This window comes from Talpa europaea (genome assembly GCF_964194135.1).
Source record: "Talpa europaea genome assembly, chromosome: 11".
NCBI classification, from domain to species: Eukaryota; Metazoa; Chordata; class Mammalia; order Eulipotyphla; family Talpidae; genus Talpa; species Talpa europaea.
In genome coordinates, this window is record NC_140078.1 from 2,524,618 (window position 1) to 2,545,049 (window position 20,432).

The 20,432-nt window shown below is 56.0% G+C and overlaps 1 protein-coding gene across 1 annotated transcript; it reads right to left on the reverse strand.

Moving 5' to 3' along the window:
• Window positions 1-6,949: 6,949 nt before the first annotated feature.
• Window positions 6,950-19,889, reverse strand: RAE1 (ribonucleic acid export 1; the record flags this gene model as incomplete). The annotated part of the gene is made up of 11 exons (XM_084246905.1): window positions 6,950-7,036; window positions 9,345-9,539; window positions 10,025-10,100; window positions 10,182-10,288; window positions 12,522-12,629; window positions 14,012-14,083; window positions 14,195-14,281; window positions 15,097-15,183; window positions 17,249-17,341; window positions 19,247-19,351; window positions 19,800-19,889. The coding sequence occupies 11 exons, from the start codon at window positions 19,887-19,889 to the stop codon at window positions 6,950-6,952; spliced, it is 1,107 nt and encodes a 368-aa protein (XP_084103031.1).
• Window positions 19,890-20,432: the final 543 nt, after the last annotated feature.

The window sequence follows — 20,432 nt, forward strand, 5'->3', positions numbered from 1 at the left end:
GGGGCGCCCGCCGCTACGGGCCCCGCGGGGCCGCGCTCATGGGGGGCGGCGCGCGGGCAGCAGGGGCGGCTCCGAGCCCGGCCCGTCCACTCGGCCGCTCCGCGGGCGCCGCTGCGCTGCGCTGCGCTCCCGGGCCGGCGCCGCGGACACTCCGCGCGCCGCGCCCGGCCCCGGGCTTTGTAGCCGCCCCGCCCGCCCGCGCGCCCCGCCCCGCGCGCCCCGCCCGCCCCGCCCCGCCCCGCGCGCGGGGGCCGCCGGGAAATGTAGTCCGGGCAGGCCGGGGCGGGGCGGGGCGGGGCGGGGCGGGGCGGCCGACTCGCCCACTGAGGCCCTACTACGTGCCCGGCCCCGGGAGCGCGCGGCGGGAAGACGCGGCTGTCAAGGGCTCAGATCGTAGATCGCGTTTCCGGAATGGGGCGCGGATTCGCGGGGGGGGGGCTGTGGACGCCCAACAGTGGTAGGAACGTTCCCCGGGGCCTCCCGCGCTGGGGTGGGCGGGCCTGGGCGGGCCCGGGGAGCCCCAACAAGCCGCATCGCCGGCCCCGACGGGGCGCGCATCCGGTCAGCGGCGCGCAGGGTGCCCAGCGTGTCCCGCGCCGGCCTGGGCGGTGGTTCCAGGCGCACCACCTGCTGTCGGGGGTTCCCCAAAGCCGTGGGCGCCCCTTTGGGGAAAAGCACGCCCAGGGCGTCGTGTCCCCCGTCCCCAGCCGCAGAAACAGGCCCCGCCGGCCTCCCCGGGGTCCGGCGCGGCCACGAGGAATCCACAGGACCCCGGGCCCCAGCCGCCCGGCCTTCGGCCTCCGGACGCGCGGCCCCCAGCCCCCCGAGCACGCGCCCTGCTCGCCGGCTCCCCCGAGGCGCCATCCTGGGGGGCCGGCTCAGGCCTCTGCGCGCCCCCCAGTCCCCGGGGCCAGCCCCTCCGCCGGGACGCGGCTGGGGTCAGGCTGGGGTGTGGGGCGCCTGCTGGGGTGGCGCCGGGAGGGCCGAGGGGCCCGGGGCGGGGGCGGGGGGGGGGCTGAGTCTTTGGCTGAAGCAGCAGCTCCCGCCAGACCCTCGGCCCGACGGCCGCACCGCGCGCGCAGATCAGCGCCCCCTTCCCGAGGCCCGCCCGGGCCCCGCGGCCGAGGGAGCCCCGGGTCCGCAGCAGCCCGCGGGACCCGCCCTCCGGCCGCCCCGCGCCTCCAGCTCCGGCCGCTCCCGGCGGCGCGCGGGGCTGTCCGGGTCCTGCCCCGGCGCGGCCGCGGGCGAGGACAGCGCGCCCCCGGGAAACTGAGCAGGGCGCCCGGCCTTGCTCCCCGGGGCCAGGGGGCGCCGCCGCGGAGCTCGGGCCAGCCGGGCCCTGCGCGCCCCAGCCCTGACCGACGAGGCGGGGCCGCCGGGGCCGGGGCGGCGCCCCCAGACTCCCCGGGAGCGCGCGTGGCCTACAAGTCCCAGCGCCGCCCGGGCGCCCCGCCCCGCCGCGCCGGCCCCTCGGCCCGGGAGCCCGCGGGGCGTCCGCGCAGCACGTGGGGTGCGGGGGTCCGAGCTCGGCGGCGCCGGGGGGGTGCCGGGGGCGCGGGGAGGGGGGGCCGGGCGCGAGAGGACGCGGGGCGGGGCGGGCCCCAGCCGGCTGGGGAGGGCTGGGGAGGGCTGGGGAGGGCCGGGGCGGGGATCCCCGTGTCTTCAAACGCGAGGCCGGGCTGGGGCCCCTGGGCTTTCCGCTCCAGCCGCCTCCCCGCCCGCCGGGTGCCCTCGGAGCACGCGCCGACGCCTGCCTGAGGCTCAGCCGTTCAGGCGGCACAGGGGCCAGGCCGGGGTGGGGGTTTAGGGTGCACCCCCCAGATGCCGCAAGTCAGAAACTAACATTCCCGCGCCCCCATTCCCCCCACCCCAACTTACAATTTAGAAGGAGAGAGACAGCAGATGAATATTAATTTTTATTTAGGTCAATTGTTCCAGGCAGGTGCCCAGAAGGGCGCAAGCAAGAGGGGCGGGTGAGGGCCGAGGGGGCAGGAAGGCTCTGGGAATCGGGAGCCTCGGGAACAGCCCAGGGGACAGAATGCCAAGGCGCAGAGGCAGGGGAGGGCTCCTCCGAGGGCCGCTGCTCTGCTCCCTGCAGTCACCACGGTCAGCCCAGCCTACAGAGGGAGGGGACTTGTGAGTGGGGGCAGCCGCCAGAGCCCGGCGGCCCCTGAACCAAGTGCAGCAGGTGGTGGGACTCAGCCCACTCACAGGGCCAGCTGGGGGTCCCCGCCCCAGCCCCCTCTCAGGTGGTGCCAGCCACCCCACCTGCAGCCAGTGGCCTTAGTTCCTGGAGGCAGCGGAAAGTGGTTCTGGGCCTTGCTGGTGACGGTGCAGCGAGCACGTGACTGCACCGGCGCGATGCCCAGAGACAGGCTGCTTGTGCCCGAGTGCGCTGAGGCCAGGGCCCCGGGGCCCCTGCACCCTAGCACTGGCTGCGACTAACTGCATGTCCGTCCCGGGGCTCGCCTTGGATCTCCAGGGCGGCTGCTTCCACGTGAGCCGCCCTGAGGCTTCCATCTCTGACCGGGGGCCCCTTGGTCCGCCGCGTGTGTGTGACCGGCTCCAGGCTCTCCGTGGCAGGCTGGACATAGTCTCCCAAGGGCAGCTACTGCTTGGACTCTGGTCTGGGGAGCACAGACGACATCGCCACAGTCTGGCCTGTAAACACGCTCTCCCACTTAGCTCTCTTTGTCTCACGCACTGTAAATAAACCCTGTGATTGTTGTTTTACCCCTTGTGCACGCTTTTGAGTCATGTCCCACTGTTGTAATTGCTCAGGTGGGGACCCAGCAGCTGGGCCGTCCCCTGGCCCCCACAGCTCGCTTGGTTTCAGGCTGAAGCTCAGACCAGTTCCCCCAAGGCCGCTGAGGGCAGTTGATGTCCAGCCAATCCCTGATTCCATCTTGTCTTCCCCATTTTATTCTTTGCACGTGGCCTTGTCTCCCTGTTTTGAAGATAGGGCAGGTGGGACTCAGAGCGCCTAAGTGAGGGGACCCTACATGGAAGTCTGTTGGGTTTTCCCGAGCACATCAGCTTTTTGCTAAAAGAGACAGTGGTAGCTGATACAAGTGCCTCATGATTCTTTCTGCCCTGAACATAAATGGGGTGTCTGGAGCTGTGGCAGCCATTTTGTGGCCATGAGGCAAAGGCCAAGAAACTCTGACACCAGTCGTGATATCACTAAACCCGTGGGATAGTTGATAATGTCTGCAGGTATTTTTGGTTGTCACAACTTAAGGGACTGAATGCCACCTAGCAGCCATGCTGTGGAGGCCGGGGACGCTACTAAATATCCCACGGCGCACAGGACAACCTCCTGCAATGAGTCAAAGGCTTCACTTTTGACAGATGCCTTGGTGTTTAAGGTGAGTGTTAAACGCTCACCAAGTGTAAATTCAAGACTGCCAAGCTATTGCAGACGTAAGATGTGCAAAAGATGTTTTCAATTGTTTGCTGTAAACGGCACATGTGGGAGGGTGGGTGTGGGGCATACCTGACAGATGTGCAGCCTTCAGCAGCTGCGGGGGGCGCTGGGGCGGGGCGGGGTGGGGCGTGCGTCCCTGGGAGCCGCTAGTGTGACTGACATTTCCTAGCAGCCAAATTTACATAAGTATGAGCAGGTGAAATTCATTTTAATACCCAAATATTATCATTTCTTGGTGTGATCAACATAACAATTAGAATTTACATTCTTTTTGTATGAAGGCTTTGAAATCTGCACATTTTGCACTTGTATCTCCGTTCTGACCAGTCCCACGTAGGCCTGGAGAGTTCCAAGCGCGAAAACTGGTCTGAAACGTCCCTGTTTGCCCCAGCGCCTGTCCGGACGGAGTCTGTGCACGTTTGCAAGTCACCACTTCACAGACGAGGGCACGGGGGACACCGGGGCGCGGGGAGGTGAGCGAGTGCCAGGACCCCTCTCCAGGCTGCACGGCTTCAGCGACCTGCCTGCCGGTACCCACCTGGATGTTAAATCAGGAGTCAACCTCAGAAAAACTGTCATCTTCAGCTTTTCCTAAGGAGCCATCGATCTTTCTAAAGATAAAAGTGCGTGATTTTTAAGAATATTCTTCTAGCGGGGTAATAGATGCTCCAGTCCATTTTTTGTGTTACAAGCTTAGTAACAACAGCCAAGCGAGAGCCAACACCTTTCTTTTTTTTTTTTTCCACATAGAAGAACTGGGGTGCAGGCCAGAGGTGCAGGGGTGAGAAGATTCACCAGAGACAGAGTGGGGGGCAGAACAGGCAGATGGACTGAAGTACACTGCTGAGGGGAGCAGTGGGTGAGACAGGAGGGTCTGCCGCGCCGCGTGGGTCGGCTCCAAGGCCAGGGATCGGGCTCAGGCTGTAGTGGTGATAACGCTGAGGCTCAACCCTTAGGCCCCCCGGGAGGCCCCCACTCTTCATTTAAGAAGTTGAAGTGGGTGGAATTGAACACAGAGCTTGCTGCCAGGCCCTGGCCCCGGGGTCACTGGCGCCATCTGCTGGCTGTGTGGAAACACACCTCCTCTGGCCAACCGCCTCCAAGCAGTGGGGAGTCCCCTGCAAAAGGAGCCTCCCGCGGTGGCCACCCCGCCTGAGGGGACAGTGGCAGCGGGAGTGGAGACTTGGGCTTTTATCGTGGGGCAGCCATGCACTTGGCAGATTTTACTGAACACCGATACCCACCTTTTTCGATAGCTGCTTTCAAGGGCTCCCACTTTACGGGTGAGGTCCCAGAGGCTCAGAGAAGTGTCAGTCCCGTGCCGAGGCCTAGCTGAGTCCGAAGAGAGCCCAGCTCAGGCGTGTGTTAGCTGTGACGTCCCTCGGGTACCTCAGATGTCACTGCTAGTGTGACCCTCCCCGGGGGCGAATGCAGGAATAGTTATGACAAGTATTCGGGGCAGCTCTACGAGGTGACTGTCGGGACCTCAAGGACTCTTCCTAGACAGAATGGAGGTAACAGGGATAGAGAAGGGGAGCGGCCTTGGCGGGCACCCTTCACCAGCTGGGCGTCCGGGCCTGCCGGGGGGCTCTGGGGTTGTTCCTCCTGGTGAGCCGGGCACATACTTTGTTCCACCGAGTGCCACCCACAGCGTCTCTTGTCCAGGCCACGACCGATGACGCCTCCCCTGCAATGGCTGGGCAGGCAGTGGTCAGCAGGCCCCCTTGACCGGAGCGGATCCCACAGGCAGGTGGGCTGTGGGTGTGCGCACCCCGGCACGTGAAGCCATTTCCACGCTGTTCCCACCATGTCCCCCAGAACACGGTCACACAACGTGCGAGCCGGAGGAGTGCAGCTGCCAGGCCCAGGTCCAAGGCCCCGGATCCACGAGGACGCCGGCGCCAGCATCACCTCCCTGCGTCATTCTCACCATGGAGAGGACCCGTGGCCGCACCCCCAGGGCAGCGGGCAGGTGGGGGCCGGGCCTGGGGCCGGGGGCGACGTGTGCCTCCCCCCAGACCCATCTGCTTTTTAGGGAAACAGGAAATGCTTCTTCAGGTCAACAACTCCCGCAGCCAGACAGGCGGGTGGGCAGCAGGCTCGCCGGGGCTCCGGGCAGGCAGGGAACGGGGCCCTCCATGGTGGGGGGGGGGGCACCAAGGCCCAAGTGGGGCTTAGGGCCAAGTTTTCAATTCGCCACTTCCGAGAGCTGCGCCTTTGGGAACGGGCCAGGAAGACCCATCGAAAGGTTAGAGACCTAGTGATCTTCTCAGACCGAGCCAGTCTCTAGCCTGCGAGCAGCTGCCAGACTGAAGCTGGTGAATCCACTCCCACCTGAAAGGAAGGAGCAGCCGAGGTCACCAAACCTGGGCCTCTCTTAGTCTTTCCCTCTGTTTCCCTGACATGTGCACATCACCTCACCCCAGGACCGATGCCTCAGAGGAAGGGGAAAATTAGCTGTAATTTGAAAATTCTTATTTTCCTAGTGCACCTGAATGTATTTCTCGAAAGTAAATCTTAGGGCTAAAAGCCAGAGTTGAGGGGTCTGCTTTCATTTATGATGCGATTACCAAAGTTAAAGTGCAGGGAGTCTTTTCCAGTAGAATATTTTATTTTCATTGATTTTTATGGGCAGTCAAGACACCTTACAATACTTTCTAGACCAGCTTTTCACACAGCAACAGTTCACATACCAGCCCCACAGTCCAGCCTAAGCAGCATCTGGTATCACAGAATAGAAGCAGCACAGAAGTCAAATGTTAAGCTGAATTGCATGTGCTATTTACTAAACAGGAATTTTCAATCACATGAATCAAAAAAGCAATACCCCGGAACTACCACCGCCGGGGAATGAGTTATACAGCTGCTGCCCATGCAGGGGCTGGGGCTCCTCCAGCCTGAAAACCACACAGACGGCACCCGAGGGCCCTGTCCCTCGTCACCGAGCCGAGAGCACAGGGGTGGAAGGTGGGACAAAGGAGGCAGAGCACACAATTCTGCCCGCCTGCGCGTGGAGGGGCCGAGACTGTCCCGCCGGACCGCAGAGGTGCGCCCGGGCCGGGCCCTCTCCTGCGCTTCCCACAGCGCATCCGAAATCTCATCTCAAGTCCCTCAAAGATGACAGGCAGCCCGGCCACTTGCGAGCTGACGGGAGGGGAAGGGGAGACGGACACAGAGAGCCTGGCAGCCATCTTCAAAATATTTTATTACAAAATACAGTACAAGGTTCACAGAATGTTCCCGCTCCCTAACACGTGCGCTGCCGAGGGAGGCGCTGCTGAGCCGGCGGCCGCCATGACAACTCTACCTTCTAGAGTCATGTCATCCCTCAGAGAGTGCCCAGCAGCTGTGACGGGCGGAGACGGCAGTCCCCAGGCAGGGGTTCGCTGCTGCCAAGACACTTCTCCCGGGGTTGAAATCCACGGCCACGGCTGCTGCCCCACCAAAAGCTGGGGCCCAAGTCCGCACGTAGATGAGGCAAGCGGAACAAAAACAACTCGGGACGCCCGGAAGCCTGGGCCACTACTTCTTATTCCTGGGCTTCAGCTCCTCAGCGGCATTACGCAGGAAAATGTAATTTTTCTTTTGAGGATTATAAAATTCATGTCCCTAGAAGGAAGAAAAACCCAATTATCTTATTATTAGAGAGAAGAAGTCAGCATTTTGTGGGCACTTTTTAAATATCAAGTTTTGTGCCAGGTGTCTGAGGACTAGTTCTGTGGGGAAAACAGAAGTAAAAGTCGATGGACAGAGATAAAAGTCAAACGCGGAACAAAATCTTCAGTCCTCAGAGAAAAGATAAGAACTTGGTGCCAAGACCAGCCAGTGGACCGTCTCTCAAGTCCAGCAGAGGGTGACCTTCCACACTGGTCTGTTCAGTGCTGAGCTCCTTTTACCTTTGCCCCTGCTGCCCCAAACCAAGCGGACGGCCGGCAGTCCTCAGGAGAGGACCAGATGCCAGCAAGGAGACTGGGGCGTCACGGGGCCAGGGCAGGGGGCAGGACGAGGCTCCAGAGACCCGGAGAGAGGGGTGCAGTGAATGTGGGGCAGGCAGGTGTGCTGGCGCCCGAGGGAGGTAGAGGACGGCTGGCAACAGTGGGGAGGCCCGGATGTGAAAGGCCATGAATGGCACCGACCATAGGGAAAAGGAACGGCAGCCAGAGGGAGGGACCGTGACGGGACACGAAAGACTTGTGGTGCGGAGAGCAGAGTGTGGGCAGGTAAGCAGGGGCCTGGGTTGATGGAAAGGCCTGCAACAGGGCAGGGGGAAGCGCCTCTGGGCACATGCTGCTCCTGTACTTCACATCATGCTTCACTCTAGGCCTTGACAGCGAGATAGTTCCAGAAGTTCTGCTCAGTGATGACCATTAATTCTCTAAAAGCCGAACCACAGCTTTTCCAAACAGCAAGCTCGTGACATTAATCACATTTAGTCATGGAGACAGCGATCAATCCGTGAGCTAAGAACGGAAAATTCCTGTCATTTAAAGACCGTCAAGTAATTCCCACTGTAAAGTGGCACCAACTGCTCGGCTGAGTCTGTTTTGAGTGGCACTCAAGGAAATGACGTCCTCCCGCCAGGCCACTGCAATGCCCCTTGGGCTGAGCCTGTGAAGAGCCCCCAAGAGGGGCCCCAGCAAAGCCTGGACAGCGACCCCACGTCCCACCTGTGCCTGCTGAGACAACTTGGCAGGGAGAAGGGAAGCATGGCGATGCATCATCATGGGCGAAACAGCTCTAAAAACCTGCGTGCAAGAAGGCGGCTAAGAAGAGTACAGTGTATGGCTCCATTTACGGAAGATTCCAGAAAACGCAGACTCATTTACACTGCAGAAAGCAGCTCAGTGGGGGGGGGGGGGGTGCATGGGGGGGTGACAGTGATACACATGGAAACTTTGGGGAGAAAAATGTCAGCTCAACTGTGGTGACGGTTTCATAGGTATATACAGCCACCGAAACCAAGCAAATCACACACTTTAAACGTGTAGACGTTCTGCACTAGTTATACCCCGGGAAAGCTACTCAAAATGAGGGGGAGCAGCTGCATGGGTCCCAAAAGCAAACCCTCAGAGAGCAGGCAGGCGCGCAGGCTGAGATCTGGCGCAGGTCGAGCACCTGAGAGGCCTTGCTGAAAGGGCCAGGAACCTCGCAGGTGGCAGCCAAGCTTGATGAGTGCTGGCTCCTCTGAGGAGAATCCAAGGTGGCTCCGAGACTATGACCTGAGCGTCTGGACCTCAATGTGCTCCAAGCAGGAAGGCAGTGGCAGCAGCAAGCCCGCAAGATGCATGGAGGGGCGGGCAGGAGCCGCCCCTAGCAAGGGCCCTGGTGCCACAGCCTGCTAGGAGGATGGGGGCAGAGGTCTGCAGCCAAGCTAGAAATGGAGCTGTGAGCCCGGCTGGCCCAGGAATGCAGGTCCAGCCGGAGAACTCATCAGCCTGAAGCTGGGGGAAGGCTGGCTCACGAGATGGATGAGGCTGGAGAAGAGCAGCCAGAAGAGGAGGTTGAGGAGCACTGAGGGGGAAGAAAACAGGAAACAGAAATGTCGGCAAAACTGAAGGACACAGTTTTGTGGAGGGACGGGAGGACATGAAAGGAAGCCTCTAGACCGGACATGTGAGCTGAGACCCTGCCCACAGCTCCAGGCCTGCAGCGTGCAGTGGCCCAAGCAAGGGAGATGAAGTGCCCGAGTGTGAACCATTCTTGACAAGGCCAATGCCTGTGTACCACCGTGCAGGGCCAGGCCCCAGAGAGGGGGCAGGGCAAAGGCGTGAGGTTTCCCTGTACAGGGGTGACCACCGAGTCCCTGCTCCGTGCTTACAGCCCCGCTACCACTGTTCTCCTTTGCCACAGGGCCAGATGACTGCCCAGGACACATGGCCACTCGGGCTGGGCCCGGCCTCACAGGCGGCGCCCTCACCTTGGACCAGTCGTAGCTGGAGGCATACGCGAAGATGTTCCCGTTGTGGTTGAAGCAGCAGGCCGATATCGGCTGGTCCAGCTGTTCCGAAGTTTTCAGTTTTGTTCTGGCGTCTTTGTCCCAAAAGCTGAATCTGCCATCAGACCCCACAGTGGCGAGGGTGCCATGCACAGGATGGAATGCGATGCCATTTACCTGCAGGGCGGAGAGGCACAGTGAGAGGCGGGAGCGTGAGAGAGAATCAGGTTCCTGAAAGTACTTCCGGTGTCTGCTGGCAAACAGCAGTCCCGGCCTGGTGTTTTATCAGAGAGGGGCCACAGGCCACAGGAGGAAGCAGCCAGGCTCTGTCTCCCATCACGAACACACAGAAGCTGCTGAGCTGCTGTGACAGAAGGCACGGACCTCAGGGAAACACCTGGCTCCTTCTCAGCAAACAGTGGTCTCGGATCCAGTGCGGCACAAGCTTACACGCCACCACGCTGGAGGAGGAGGCAGCACTCGCCCCAGGTCCAAGCTCATATTAGCAAGAGAATAATTAGTCGCACGTTCACGAAAACAGCAGACAGACACCTGCCTCGTGCGTGAGCGCTGCGACAGCCCTGCCCAAGCCCCGCGATGAGTCAGCCGCCACCTCCTCGTTGGGTTTCTAGGCGTGCGCAAGGCCAAGTCTCAAAACTTACCGCGTAGATGTCCTGAGGGGCGGAAGTGTTGGTTCCATTGGAGCGATGACATTTAAAGGTAAAATTATCTTTGGCTCTGAAAAACAAAGACCCAATTAAGTTATCTTTTTTTAAAAGGGTCTCAAGCGAGAGTGTGCAAGTCATCGAGCCCACTTACGGGTTTGGGGGGTTGATGTAGTGAATGGCGACTCTCCCCTCGATACTTCCCAGGGCAAAACCAGTCGGCTTGTTCTGTTTGTCTTTAAAAATGGCCACGCAGCGATGCTACAGTGTGAAGGGAAAAGGATATGATCACTATGGAAAATACCAACAGTTCACACTGGGGCGGAGCGGAGGCCGACAATTTCGACCCCACTTCTGGGCCTAGAGGAACCACAGACTCGATGCAGACATGACAGAGGAGGGACTTCTGGGCCGGCGAGTGTCACTGTCTCACTCCTTAGCGCCTATGGCCTTCGGGCTACGGCTTCTTAGGGCCACTGGTTCTCCCCGCCTCTCCACCACGACACAGCTGCATGGTAGCCCGGTGCGAAGCCAACAGCAGCACCTCACAACACCTCGAGGCTGGTGCCTGGCCCGGGCTGGCAAGATGAAGTAGACCAGCAAGGTGGCATCAAGAAACGAGAAGTCACTGCTGGTCAGCAGGGCCTGGCCAGGTCAGAAGTGTGGCTACCAGAGCGTGCCTGATGTGGCAACAAACAGATCTCGTCACACTAGCAGGGCAGAAGAGAGCCTGGAGGTTAAGGAGATAACAGAAAGGGGAAGAGAAGTGAATCCAGGATTTCTAGGTTTCTGACTCAGACAACACGCAGAAGGAGGTGCTGGTGACAGACTTGGAGCACGTGGGGAGGAGCAGGCAGGGGTGACAGGAGGGCAGGTCAAGGTCACTCTGGTCGCCCGCAAACACAACGATCTCAGGCCAGCTCCAGTGCTGGGGATAAGGCAGCAAATCTGCTCTTGCTGAGTTTATGTTCTAGTCAAGACAGGGTAAGGCAGAGTTAATGGCTGTGGACATGGGCCTGAGCTGCGTGGGCCCAGTTACTTGCGACGCAGCCGAGCACGTGTCCCTGGTTGAATCCGAGACGAGGAGCCCGAGAATAGAGGGGAACGAAGTGTACCTTAGACTAGGATTTTCAACCCCTCACGGTTCAAGGGGTAACTGTATGTAAATGTGCCACAGAAGACGCCCAGGCGCGTACATACAGTTTGGGAACCCCCGAGGAGAGGTCACATTTGAGTAAAAATCTTCGGACGGCGGCGCTGGTTCGCTGCGGGACACTACTGACTGAGACGCGGGGACGCACGACGGAAGTGAGGCGGCGGTGTCCTTGTCGGGAGCACAGAGGTGAGGTGTGCAGGGGATCCAGCTCCCTTCCGCCAAGTGTACGTAAGCCACAGCAATGCACGAGAGATGAGACTTTGCTCAGGTAGAGAGGGCAAGGCTCAAGGCAGAGGCCTGGGAACCTCAACTTTCAGCAAGAACCAGCCAAGGAGATGAAGCACGGCTCAGAAACTGACACCCCAGAAGCCCAGGACAGAAGGTTTAAGAACATGAGGACAGAGGTGACAGGAGTTGATCAGCATCCAATGGAATCACTGACAAGGAAGCCAGGATCAGCCACGCCAAAAAGCCAGTTTCGGCGCCATGATGGGGACAGCAGTCGCCACCGAGGTGAGAATGAGTGGGCTGGGAGGTGAGGGAACCAAGAAAGCTCACGAGAGACGCTGAGTGCTAAAGGAGAATGGACCCAGCAGTACTGGAGGAGGGTGTGGAAATCAGGGTTTCTTTTCTGGGATGTTAGCCTTGAGCTGCTGCGGTGCCAGGGGGAGCTCGAGGAAGGAGGTACCAGAGCACTCATGGGGATACCAGGAAGATGCAGGAGTGCCTCTGTTAGGAGCTGAGGGCTCCCGAGCAGGTGGAGGGCACGGCATCCCAGCACATAACTGGTCTCCAGAGAAGTCTGACTCCAGCCACAAGGCAAGGGGGGGGAACGTAGGCACAGGCAGCGCACCAGACCCAGCAGGGGAAAGAGGAGGAAATTCCCCAGCCACCCATGTGCATGTTCTCCGAGCAACAGCTAGTCTGATGTGCCGAGACAAAGCCTGAAGGAGTGGGACTGTGGACTGTGAAGAGGGTGAAGACTGAAGAATCTAAGAAACTTGGAGAAGTGGAGACCGAAACTTGGTGATCCGGGCTTGGCTGAAGCCAGAAGCAATGAATTACACTTTAGTTCTTGAAATTCAAAGAGAAGAAACTCATTTCAACAAGAGGTCACACGAAACAAACAAAACAGCCCCAGACCAGAGCAGCAGCCCCTGTAACGTAGAGCACCCAGTCCAGAGCAGCGCGTGCTCACTCACTGGACACCCAGGAGCTTCCCAGACACTCACCGCCGTGGCAGACACAGGTGCTTGAGAGTATGACCAGCTTTCATGTGTGGAACTGTCTGCTTAGACAGGGCCAAGCACACGCTGGCTGAGCTGACCTGCGACTCACCTGATGCTTCAGTGGGGATTCTATCCTCCTGAACTCAGAGGGCTGATTCTCTAGCTGGTAGACGATCAGTCCCCTCTCTGCAGTTGCCACCACAGCCATAGGATAGATCTAGGGAATGAGCAAGCAGAGACCTTCTTAAAATGAAGTGTACTTTTAAAAAATGAATACCAACATATTAGATCAATTTTTTTTTTTTTTTGTGGGACCCTCGCCAGCAGCCGGGGAACGAACCGGCACTGCAGAGGCTGCGGGCAGCCTCACAGCCCAGCGCTCAACCGCTGAACCACCAGGGGAGGCCCCATGTTAGATCAATTTCTTAACGACAAAAATAAATCTGATTTTTGTCAAGTTTAAAAGTCCAGTAACATGCTTCATGAAATACAAAAAACTTAAAAAATCATATTTGAAAACAGAACATTCACATATTACAACTTTTTTTTTTTTTAATAAAAAAGATGTGAATAGGGCCTCCCCTGGTGGCGCAGCGGTTGAGCGCTGGGCTGCAAAGCTGCCCGCAGCCTCTGCAGCACCGGTTCAATCCCCCGCTGCCAGGGAGGGTCCCACATGGCGTGACAGACCTCTCCTGCCGCCCGCTGCTCCCCTCAGCAGTGTATTTCGTAAGTCTGCCTGTTCTGTTCCCAGCTCTGGTTCTAGTGAATTCTCTCACCCTCCCGCGCTTCTGACTATACCCAGTGCTTGTATGAATAATTAATTAAAAAAATGTGAATATTCACAAAACATGCCGAGGGACACAGGAGAAATGAAAACCCAATGACAACCGCTGTGAGTGTCAAGCACATTTTACTTGCATCCCATGTCTGAGCAGCGCATGTGCACCCGTGAGCTTCGACAGGATCCTGATCCTTTACTCAGAGTGAGGGCAGTGAGCCCCGGGCACAGCACATCCTGCCCCCATCCCTCAACAGGCTGGCAGCTAACACCCCATCCACATGGGCCTGCATGCGGCCACTGAGCCCTGCCTATCTGTCAGGCACTAGTTCATGTCCCATGTTTCCCCACATTAGACTGTCAGGGCAAAGACCATCTGCACCTTTATTTTCCTCATAATCAATTCTGAAAAGTGGAATTACTGGGGCAGCAGTGCAACTATAGCTTGAGACCATGTGACAGAGAAAGTCCTTCAGTTTCTCTCCCATTCAGACACAGTCCCCCCACCCCCACTGAGCAGCAGTTACTGTGAGTTTCCTGGTCACATCATGATAAAGCGTCAAATGATGATGGGCTCGGCTGCCTGCACATTTTCAAAGTGGAAAGGAGATTATAAAACCTGACATCCTGTACTCAGTAATTCTGGACTAAATGCAGCACAAAAATCTCCCACTATAAGGTGTCTGAGGCAATGGGAAATAATCCCCTATATCTGTAATTAAAGTTTGAGAGGTTTATAGACTATCCTCTAACTGCAAGATGGTGTGTAAGGTAAGAAGCGCTTTTCTCTTTTAAGAAAAGAAAATACAGAGATTCCTTACCACGTCAGCACAGTAACACCTCTCGGGGAGCTGCAAAACCATCATAGGATTTGAGGATCGTGTATCCCAAAACTAAAAGAGGGGGAAAAGCCAGTAAGTAGAGGCCATTTGGAGCTTCAGCCCAAACGGTGCAGGAGTAGCATCAACTCTGGGAGGGCGAGCAGTCCGGCCACGCGGGCCTACCTTCAGAGTCTTATCCCAGCTCCCGGTCATCACACAGCTGTAGTTGGGGGCTTTGATCCAATGTATGGTTTTAACAGGAGCTTCATGCTTTCAACAAGACAAAATCAAAACAGATCGAGGTAAACTTAACAAAATGTTACACTTCAGTTCTTGCAACTCAAAGAGAAGAAACTCATTTCAACAACAGGTCACACGACACAAACAAAACAGTCCCAGACCAGAGCAGCAGCCCCTGTAACGTAGAGCACCCAGTCTCATCTAACAGGCTGACCGCACGCCCTCCGGAGGGGTAGCACAGACGTCACTAGTAGGGAGCTCCCGAGGCTTCACTTTTCACTCAGATGGTGTGAACCAAGAGTCCAGGAGGTAGGTCCCGCACGTGGTGTGGTGGTCGCTAGAAGCTGCTCTGACCCGAGCAGCCCCCGGACTCGACGCTTCTCTCCTCTGCTGCCCTCACACCCTGCTGTCCTGAGCACACTATAAAAGCTCCACGTGTGGGGGGAGGGTCCCTGACTCACTGCTGAATCTCCACCCTAACAACAGTGCCTGAAACCTAGCAGGCATCTGAAAAGTACTGCTGAATGAGTAAGTGACTCCACACAACTGGTAGAAGGTATGTCACACCTGGCTCTGGAAAGGCGAACGTGAACGCTGAGGGCCCCGTGTAATGTTTGTCTATTTTACAGAAGCTGTCAGTGACTCTGCCGCTGCCACCCTCATCCACAGGCCTGTGACCCTGGACGGGCAAGGTTCTCGTGCTGAGGTTCCTGACAGAGACTGAAGTCTACCTGAGCTGGCAGAGCCAAACTGCATTTCTGTCTGTGATAAAGAATTCTTATAACTAAAGAACCCTCACGACTCAGGGCGCTCGCCTTGGCCCACTGTCCGCAGGCTGTCATTACCTGCGCAATCTGGATTGCCTGGTTACTGTTGAGGTCCCACATCTTGGCAGTCTTATCACAGGATGCTGTGAACACTTTGCTCCCATCCTACAACAAAATGGAGACAATCTGGCATTCTAAGAAAATATATAATTCTACCTATATGGACAGTGAGAAATCAGATTGGACATATTGAAGCAGGTTTTTCTTTCCAGTTTTTACTTTACCAATATCTGGGGGCCAGCGTTTTTCCAAAAGATACTATAATATGTAAACTGGGTGAAGTAATACAAAGGGCATGTAAGTCCTACAGGGAACCCCAAGTCTCCCCTATCCCTGACTCTAATGCTCCCCTCAGAGGCAGCCCTGGGCGGCTCTGAAAGTCTTTGCATATCCCACATGCACCTCTAACTTCAAGGGCCACAAACATCTTTTTTGTACTCTGATCAATTTCAAGTCTTCACAAAAGTCACAAGAATATTGCGACAAAAACCTTCACCAAATTCGGTTTTGTGTGTGTGTGTGTGGGACCCTCGCCGGGGGCCGGGGAACAAACTGGTGCTGCAGAGGCTGTGGGCAGCCTCACAGCCCAGCGCTCAACCGCTGCGCCACCAGGGGAGGCCCCAAATTTGGTTTTTATACCTCAAAGATCATGCTGGCTCTTTTGTGCTCCTGTGCCTTCCTCTCCTGGAAAGCCCTTCCCACTGTGCTCAGGTAACGGATCATAAGTTCTCAGTTGCTGCCTATCGCCCCTAGGAGAGAGGCTGTCAAGTGCAAGGGCTCTGGAGCCAGCAAGGCCTGGGCCTGGGCTCTGCTGCTCACTTGCTGTATCCCTCGGGCAAGTCGTGTCACCCACCACTTGGTGACGGGCAGCACGCTGGTCCCTTCGTGCAGATTTACCAGCTGTCACAATGTACCACTGTCGGAAATTCTCATGTCCATTTGTCCTAAGTAGTCACGAGTTCCAAGGAGCACAGGATCTCCCTGTCTTGCCTAGTGGGACTGTCACCACATTCCCCAGTGCTTAGCACACACTAAGTGTCTGATAATTATCTGCCAAATTAAATAATATATTTATTACTACTTTCACTTCCTAAGTGAGGGAACAGATTCCAATTAATTAAGTAATTTGGCAAAATCAAAAAGCCAGAGGAGACAGAGGCAAAACTTGAACCTGGGCCTGGACTGGACGAGACAATGCTCAAAAAGCCACACCTGGTTCCTGTTCCTTGTGAGACTGGGCAATTCTCTTCACAGCCTTCTAAACTCCCTGTCGCCTTCTCTGCTCCCTCCCACCCAGTGCCAGCACCTCCTGCCTCCCTGAGCACTCAGCTGTAGCAACATCTGCAGGCCTGTATTCCCGTCCCCCACTAGATGGCGGCACCCAGGAGACCGGCCACTCCGTAATGTCGGGAGGAGACAACTCCCATCTAGTTAACTCGATTTCCTACCACACTTTATATGAAACTACAGTTATGATCCATTACCTATGATCCATTGCCATCCATTTATGGCAAAAAAGGGCGACACTCCAAACAACAAGGCGCCCCGGCACTGAGTTGGAGGGACCAACTATGCAGAGTGGAAGAGGTCAGATTCCAGGCGACAGACAGCGGCAGAACCCCACTGACACGACATGACCCGGGGGCAAAAAACAAGGGGTGGGGGGGGCACACAGGGCAGAAGAGGACCTGGATCTCGACATCATTTCGATGCATTTCTCAAAACAGACAATTACATGCTAGTAAAATTTTACTCTTCCAAATCACAGTTTCCAAGTTTGCCGGAAAACATACAGACAAGGTCAGGGAGAGGCTGAGGCTTGCTCCCCTGGCCCTGCCTGTCAGGTCTATTGTCTTCTGGCTTCTGCTGGGTCCAACCACCAGAAGAGGCGCTGGGTTGTCCCTCCCTAGCCCCTCCTCTGCGGTGGGGGTGAGCGGCTGGAGCTGCAGCTCTTACGACCCTGCCCCTGGTTCTTCACCTTCCCTGTGGGGGTTCTTTGCAAAAGATCCCCTCATTAAACTCTCCTCAATCACCAAAACAAATGGAGAAGCTCAGAGACACACAAACTTGGAACATGTTTGCTTAGATTGGGAATCTGGGAAGAAAAGAGAATTAAAAAGACCCAAACCATATCCAAAGTTTTCCAACACTAAAAACAGGGTGGACTCACGTCGCTCCAGCAGACGCCCAGCACCGGCCCCGTGTGCATCTGCTGGGCCTTGGGGATGGTCTGCCCGCTGTCCTGGACCTCCCAGCAGCGAACCTGCAAGAGGAAGGCAGGTGGATGCGCGTCTGTTACAGGGACAGAGCGGGGTGACCAAAGGGCATCTCCACCCGATGGTCTAACCCCAAGAGTGAGGCAAAGGAAAAGATATGCAAGCAGCTCTTTTCCTATTTCTAAAATAAACAAATTCCATTGTTTATACTAAACCTAGAGATAATTTTTTCAGTACATCTGTAAGTCTACCTGTCTTCTAAAGTAGAAGGTCACCTTTCACCATTCAGAGGAACTTAAATTTGTCCGCCGAATAATTTTATCTTTCCTGATTATAGAAGTAATGCAATTAGAACAAGAAAATAAAAATTACCTTAGTCCCACCACAGTGACAGGTCAGTGTTCTGTCTTTCCATGCGCACCTGTTTTCTTGAAACTAGATTGTACAGTAGCTTCACCTTTGTAATCGCAGCTTTCCCCAGTTACATTACCAGCTGCCAGTAAACACACTTCTGCCATTCTTAGCAGCAAATCAATTGAAATCTTCTCAGAAGCGCTATTTGGAAAGCTCACTTGCTCGACCACGACCACCTCCGACTCCCCTGCTTTTTGTGCAGTTTGAAACCTTTCCTCAAAACTTCTGAAGTGGCATTTCAGACAGACCTGCCATCACTTCCCATCACCATGGGAGACTGTGGTTTCTTTAACTGACAAACATGAAGACTTTTAAAATTAGGTGATTTTTAGCCCAGATCCCAGGTCAGGCTATGGAGACCTGCAGCATTTGCCACCTCAGATGCAGGACCTGGGCCAAGTACTTCCTTCTCTAATAAGCCTCCTCTCCTGCTCTATCAGGTGAGATGACGGTGAGTCAGCGCGTTACTGCAGAGCTGAAGGCCTAGGATGGCTTCCCTGAGACAACTCAGGGGTAGACACCTAAGGATTTCTGATATTATTGCCAACCACCAAGAAGGGCTGTGCCAATTTACACACCAACCAGTAGTGCAGGTAAGGTCTCAGTTTACCTTGGCTGGCACTAAGCACTCCTTTTTGAAACCTTTTTTGTTCAATTTGATAGAAAAGAAACTATCACGTAAATTGGCTTTCATGTGATTACAAGTGTGGCTGAACGGTTCCATCTAACAGGCACTTGCACTCATTTTGTGAGATGCCTTTTCATATCCTTTGCTAGTCAGAACTGCTATTTAGTCTTTCTTCTAGAGGGGTTTTTTTTTTGTGAGCAGAAGAATTGGGGTACAGGCCAGAGATGCGAGGGGTGAGAGGATTCCCCAGAGACAGAGCGGGGAGCAGAACAGGCAGACTGACTGAAATACACTCTGAGGGGAGCAGCGGATGAGACAGGAGAGGTCTGCTGCACCATGTGGGTTGCTCCCTGGCCGGGGACTGAACTCAGATTGCAGTGGTGACAGGGCTAAGACTTGATCCTAGGCCACCAGGGGGGCCCTTTCAGAGTTTTTAATCTTCCTTTTTGCGTACTTTGTTTTGCTTACTTTTCAGCCACCACTGTAAGTATCATGTCCATACAGAATTTGTGCAACACATATCTAAAGTAGGAAAAATTGAACACAGGCCTGAAGAACGTTTCCGGGATGCCCGGACCGGGAGTTATGCCCGCCATCGTGGACAGCCCTCACGCTCAGTGAACACTACTCTTGATGTGAGAACACAGGGCAGAGCGCTGGCCCAGAGCAGACTCTTGAGTGATGCACATGATCATGCCGCCCTGACAGAAAACAGTGTAACATCAAGTAATGCCTGCCATCTCGAAGGGGCCACACCCCCTAAACTGGTTTCCTTTAAAAAAAGGCCCTGCATAAGCCTCCATGCCGCTTGCTTTGTCCGCTGGAGGAGGATGGAGTCACAAGGAAAGCTGCCCTCGCCCACTCAAGGGGAGGAGAGATGCCCAGGGAACAGGCCTCAAGGCTCACTCACATCGTTCGCCCAGGATCCCGCAATGAGAAAGTTGCCGGGCAAGGTCGGTGGGCTGAAGGACAGACAACCGATGCTATCGTCAGGAGAGGACGTCACTTCAATGTCCTGAGGGAGGGGAAAGTTGATGTTAAGTATGTGCCTTGTCACAAATAAATCAAAATTTCTCCCTCAATATACACGCCATGGTAGAGTCTCCTTGTGCTCAAGAGCTAGCTGCACTAAACCTTTCTCATCTGACCAACAAGGGGAGCAAGTAATAACAAGGCAGTGAAATGCCAGCGCAGTTGGGGCGAGAAGCAGCACCAGCATTGGAATGTTCAGAACCTGCTCTCCCAAGGGCAGGCTCCGCAGCTCACGCTTCCCGAAATTCTGATTCAACAGCTGAAGGCTGGGTCTTGGGAACCTACAACTTTAACAAGAAGGCTGGGTAACTGCAGTGAGTGGGGATTCAGGTGGAACAGGACACCGGTCCAGGGGGCCGCTCTGGGCTCCGAGGCCCCAGGAAGCCGGCTGGCCAATCTCACAGTGGAGATCGGGGCCGCAACGGGCCTACCTTCATCGGGTTGTGGTTATCCGTCGTCGTGCTGCCAAACATGCTGGTCCCGCCAGTTCCAAAACCCGAGGTTGTTCCAAACAGACTCATTTTGGCCCTAAAGAGTGGACAACGGTAAGGAAAAAACATCACCCAGAGTCAGCATGAAGGTAATGAAGTCACAGGAGGGAAACAGTTTAAATGACTTGATCCAGGCTTCTTTCTTCTGGAGAGATCTGAACGTGAGATAAGCAGAGTGGTGCTTTGCTGTTACTTTAAAGTAAACTAAAATGTGAAAGAAATGGTAAAGACAGGAGCGCGAGAAAGAACCAGCATCAATGCAGGAGACTGCAGTCTTTTTTCATCACTAATTAGACAATAAACCAGCTTATTCTTTTGCTAGACCCACGGAGCTGAGCACAGGAACATGCCAGCAGAGGGCCCATCCTCCCAGAGACCCACTCGGTGAGCGTTCACTCTCCTTTTACCCACTTCTGCGCTCTGATTTAGGGTAGTGGCTCTCCATGAAGTTTCCTGGAAAAGCAGCTGATCCTGCTAGCGACTCAGTAACTTCTAGGTAAGAGGAGTTTAAAAAGTAATCCATGAGGATCTGCTTGGGCAACAAAAGGTCTGGCATCTATGTTCTGATCATTT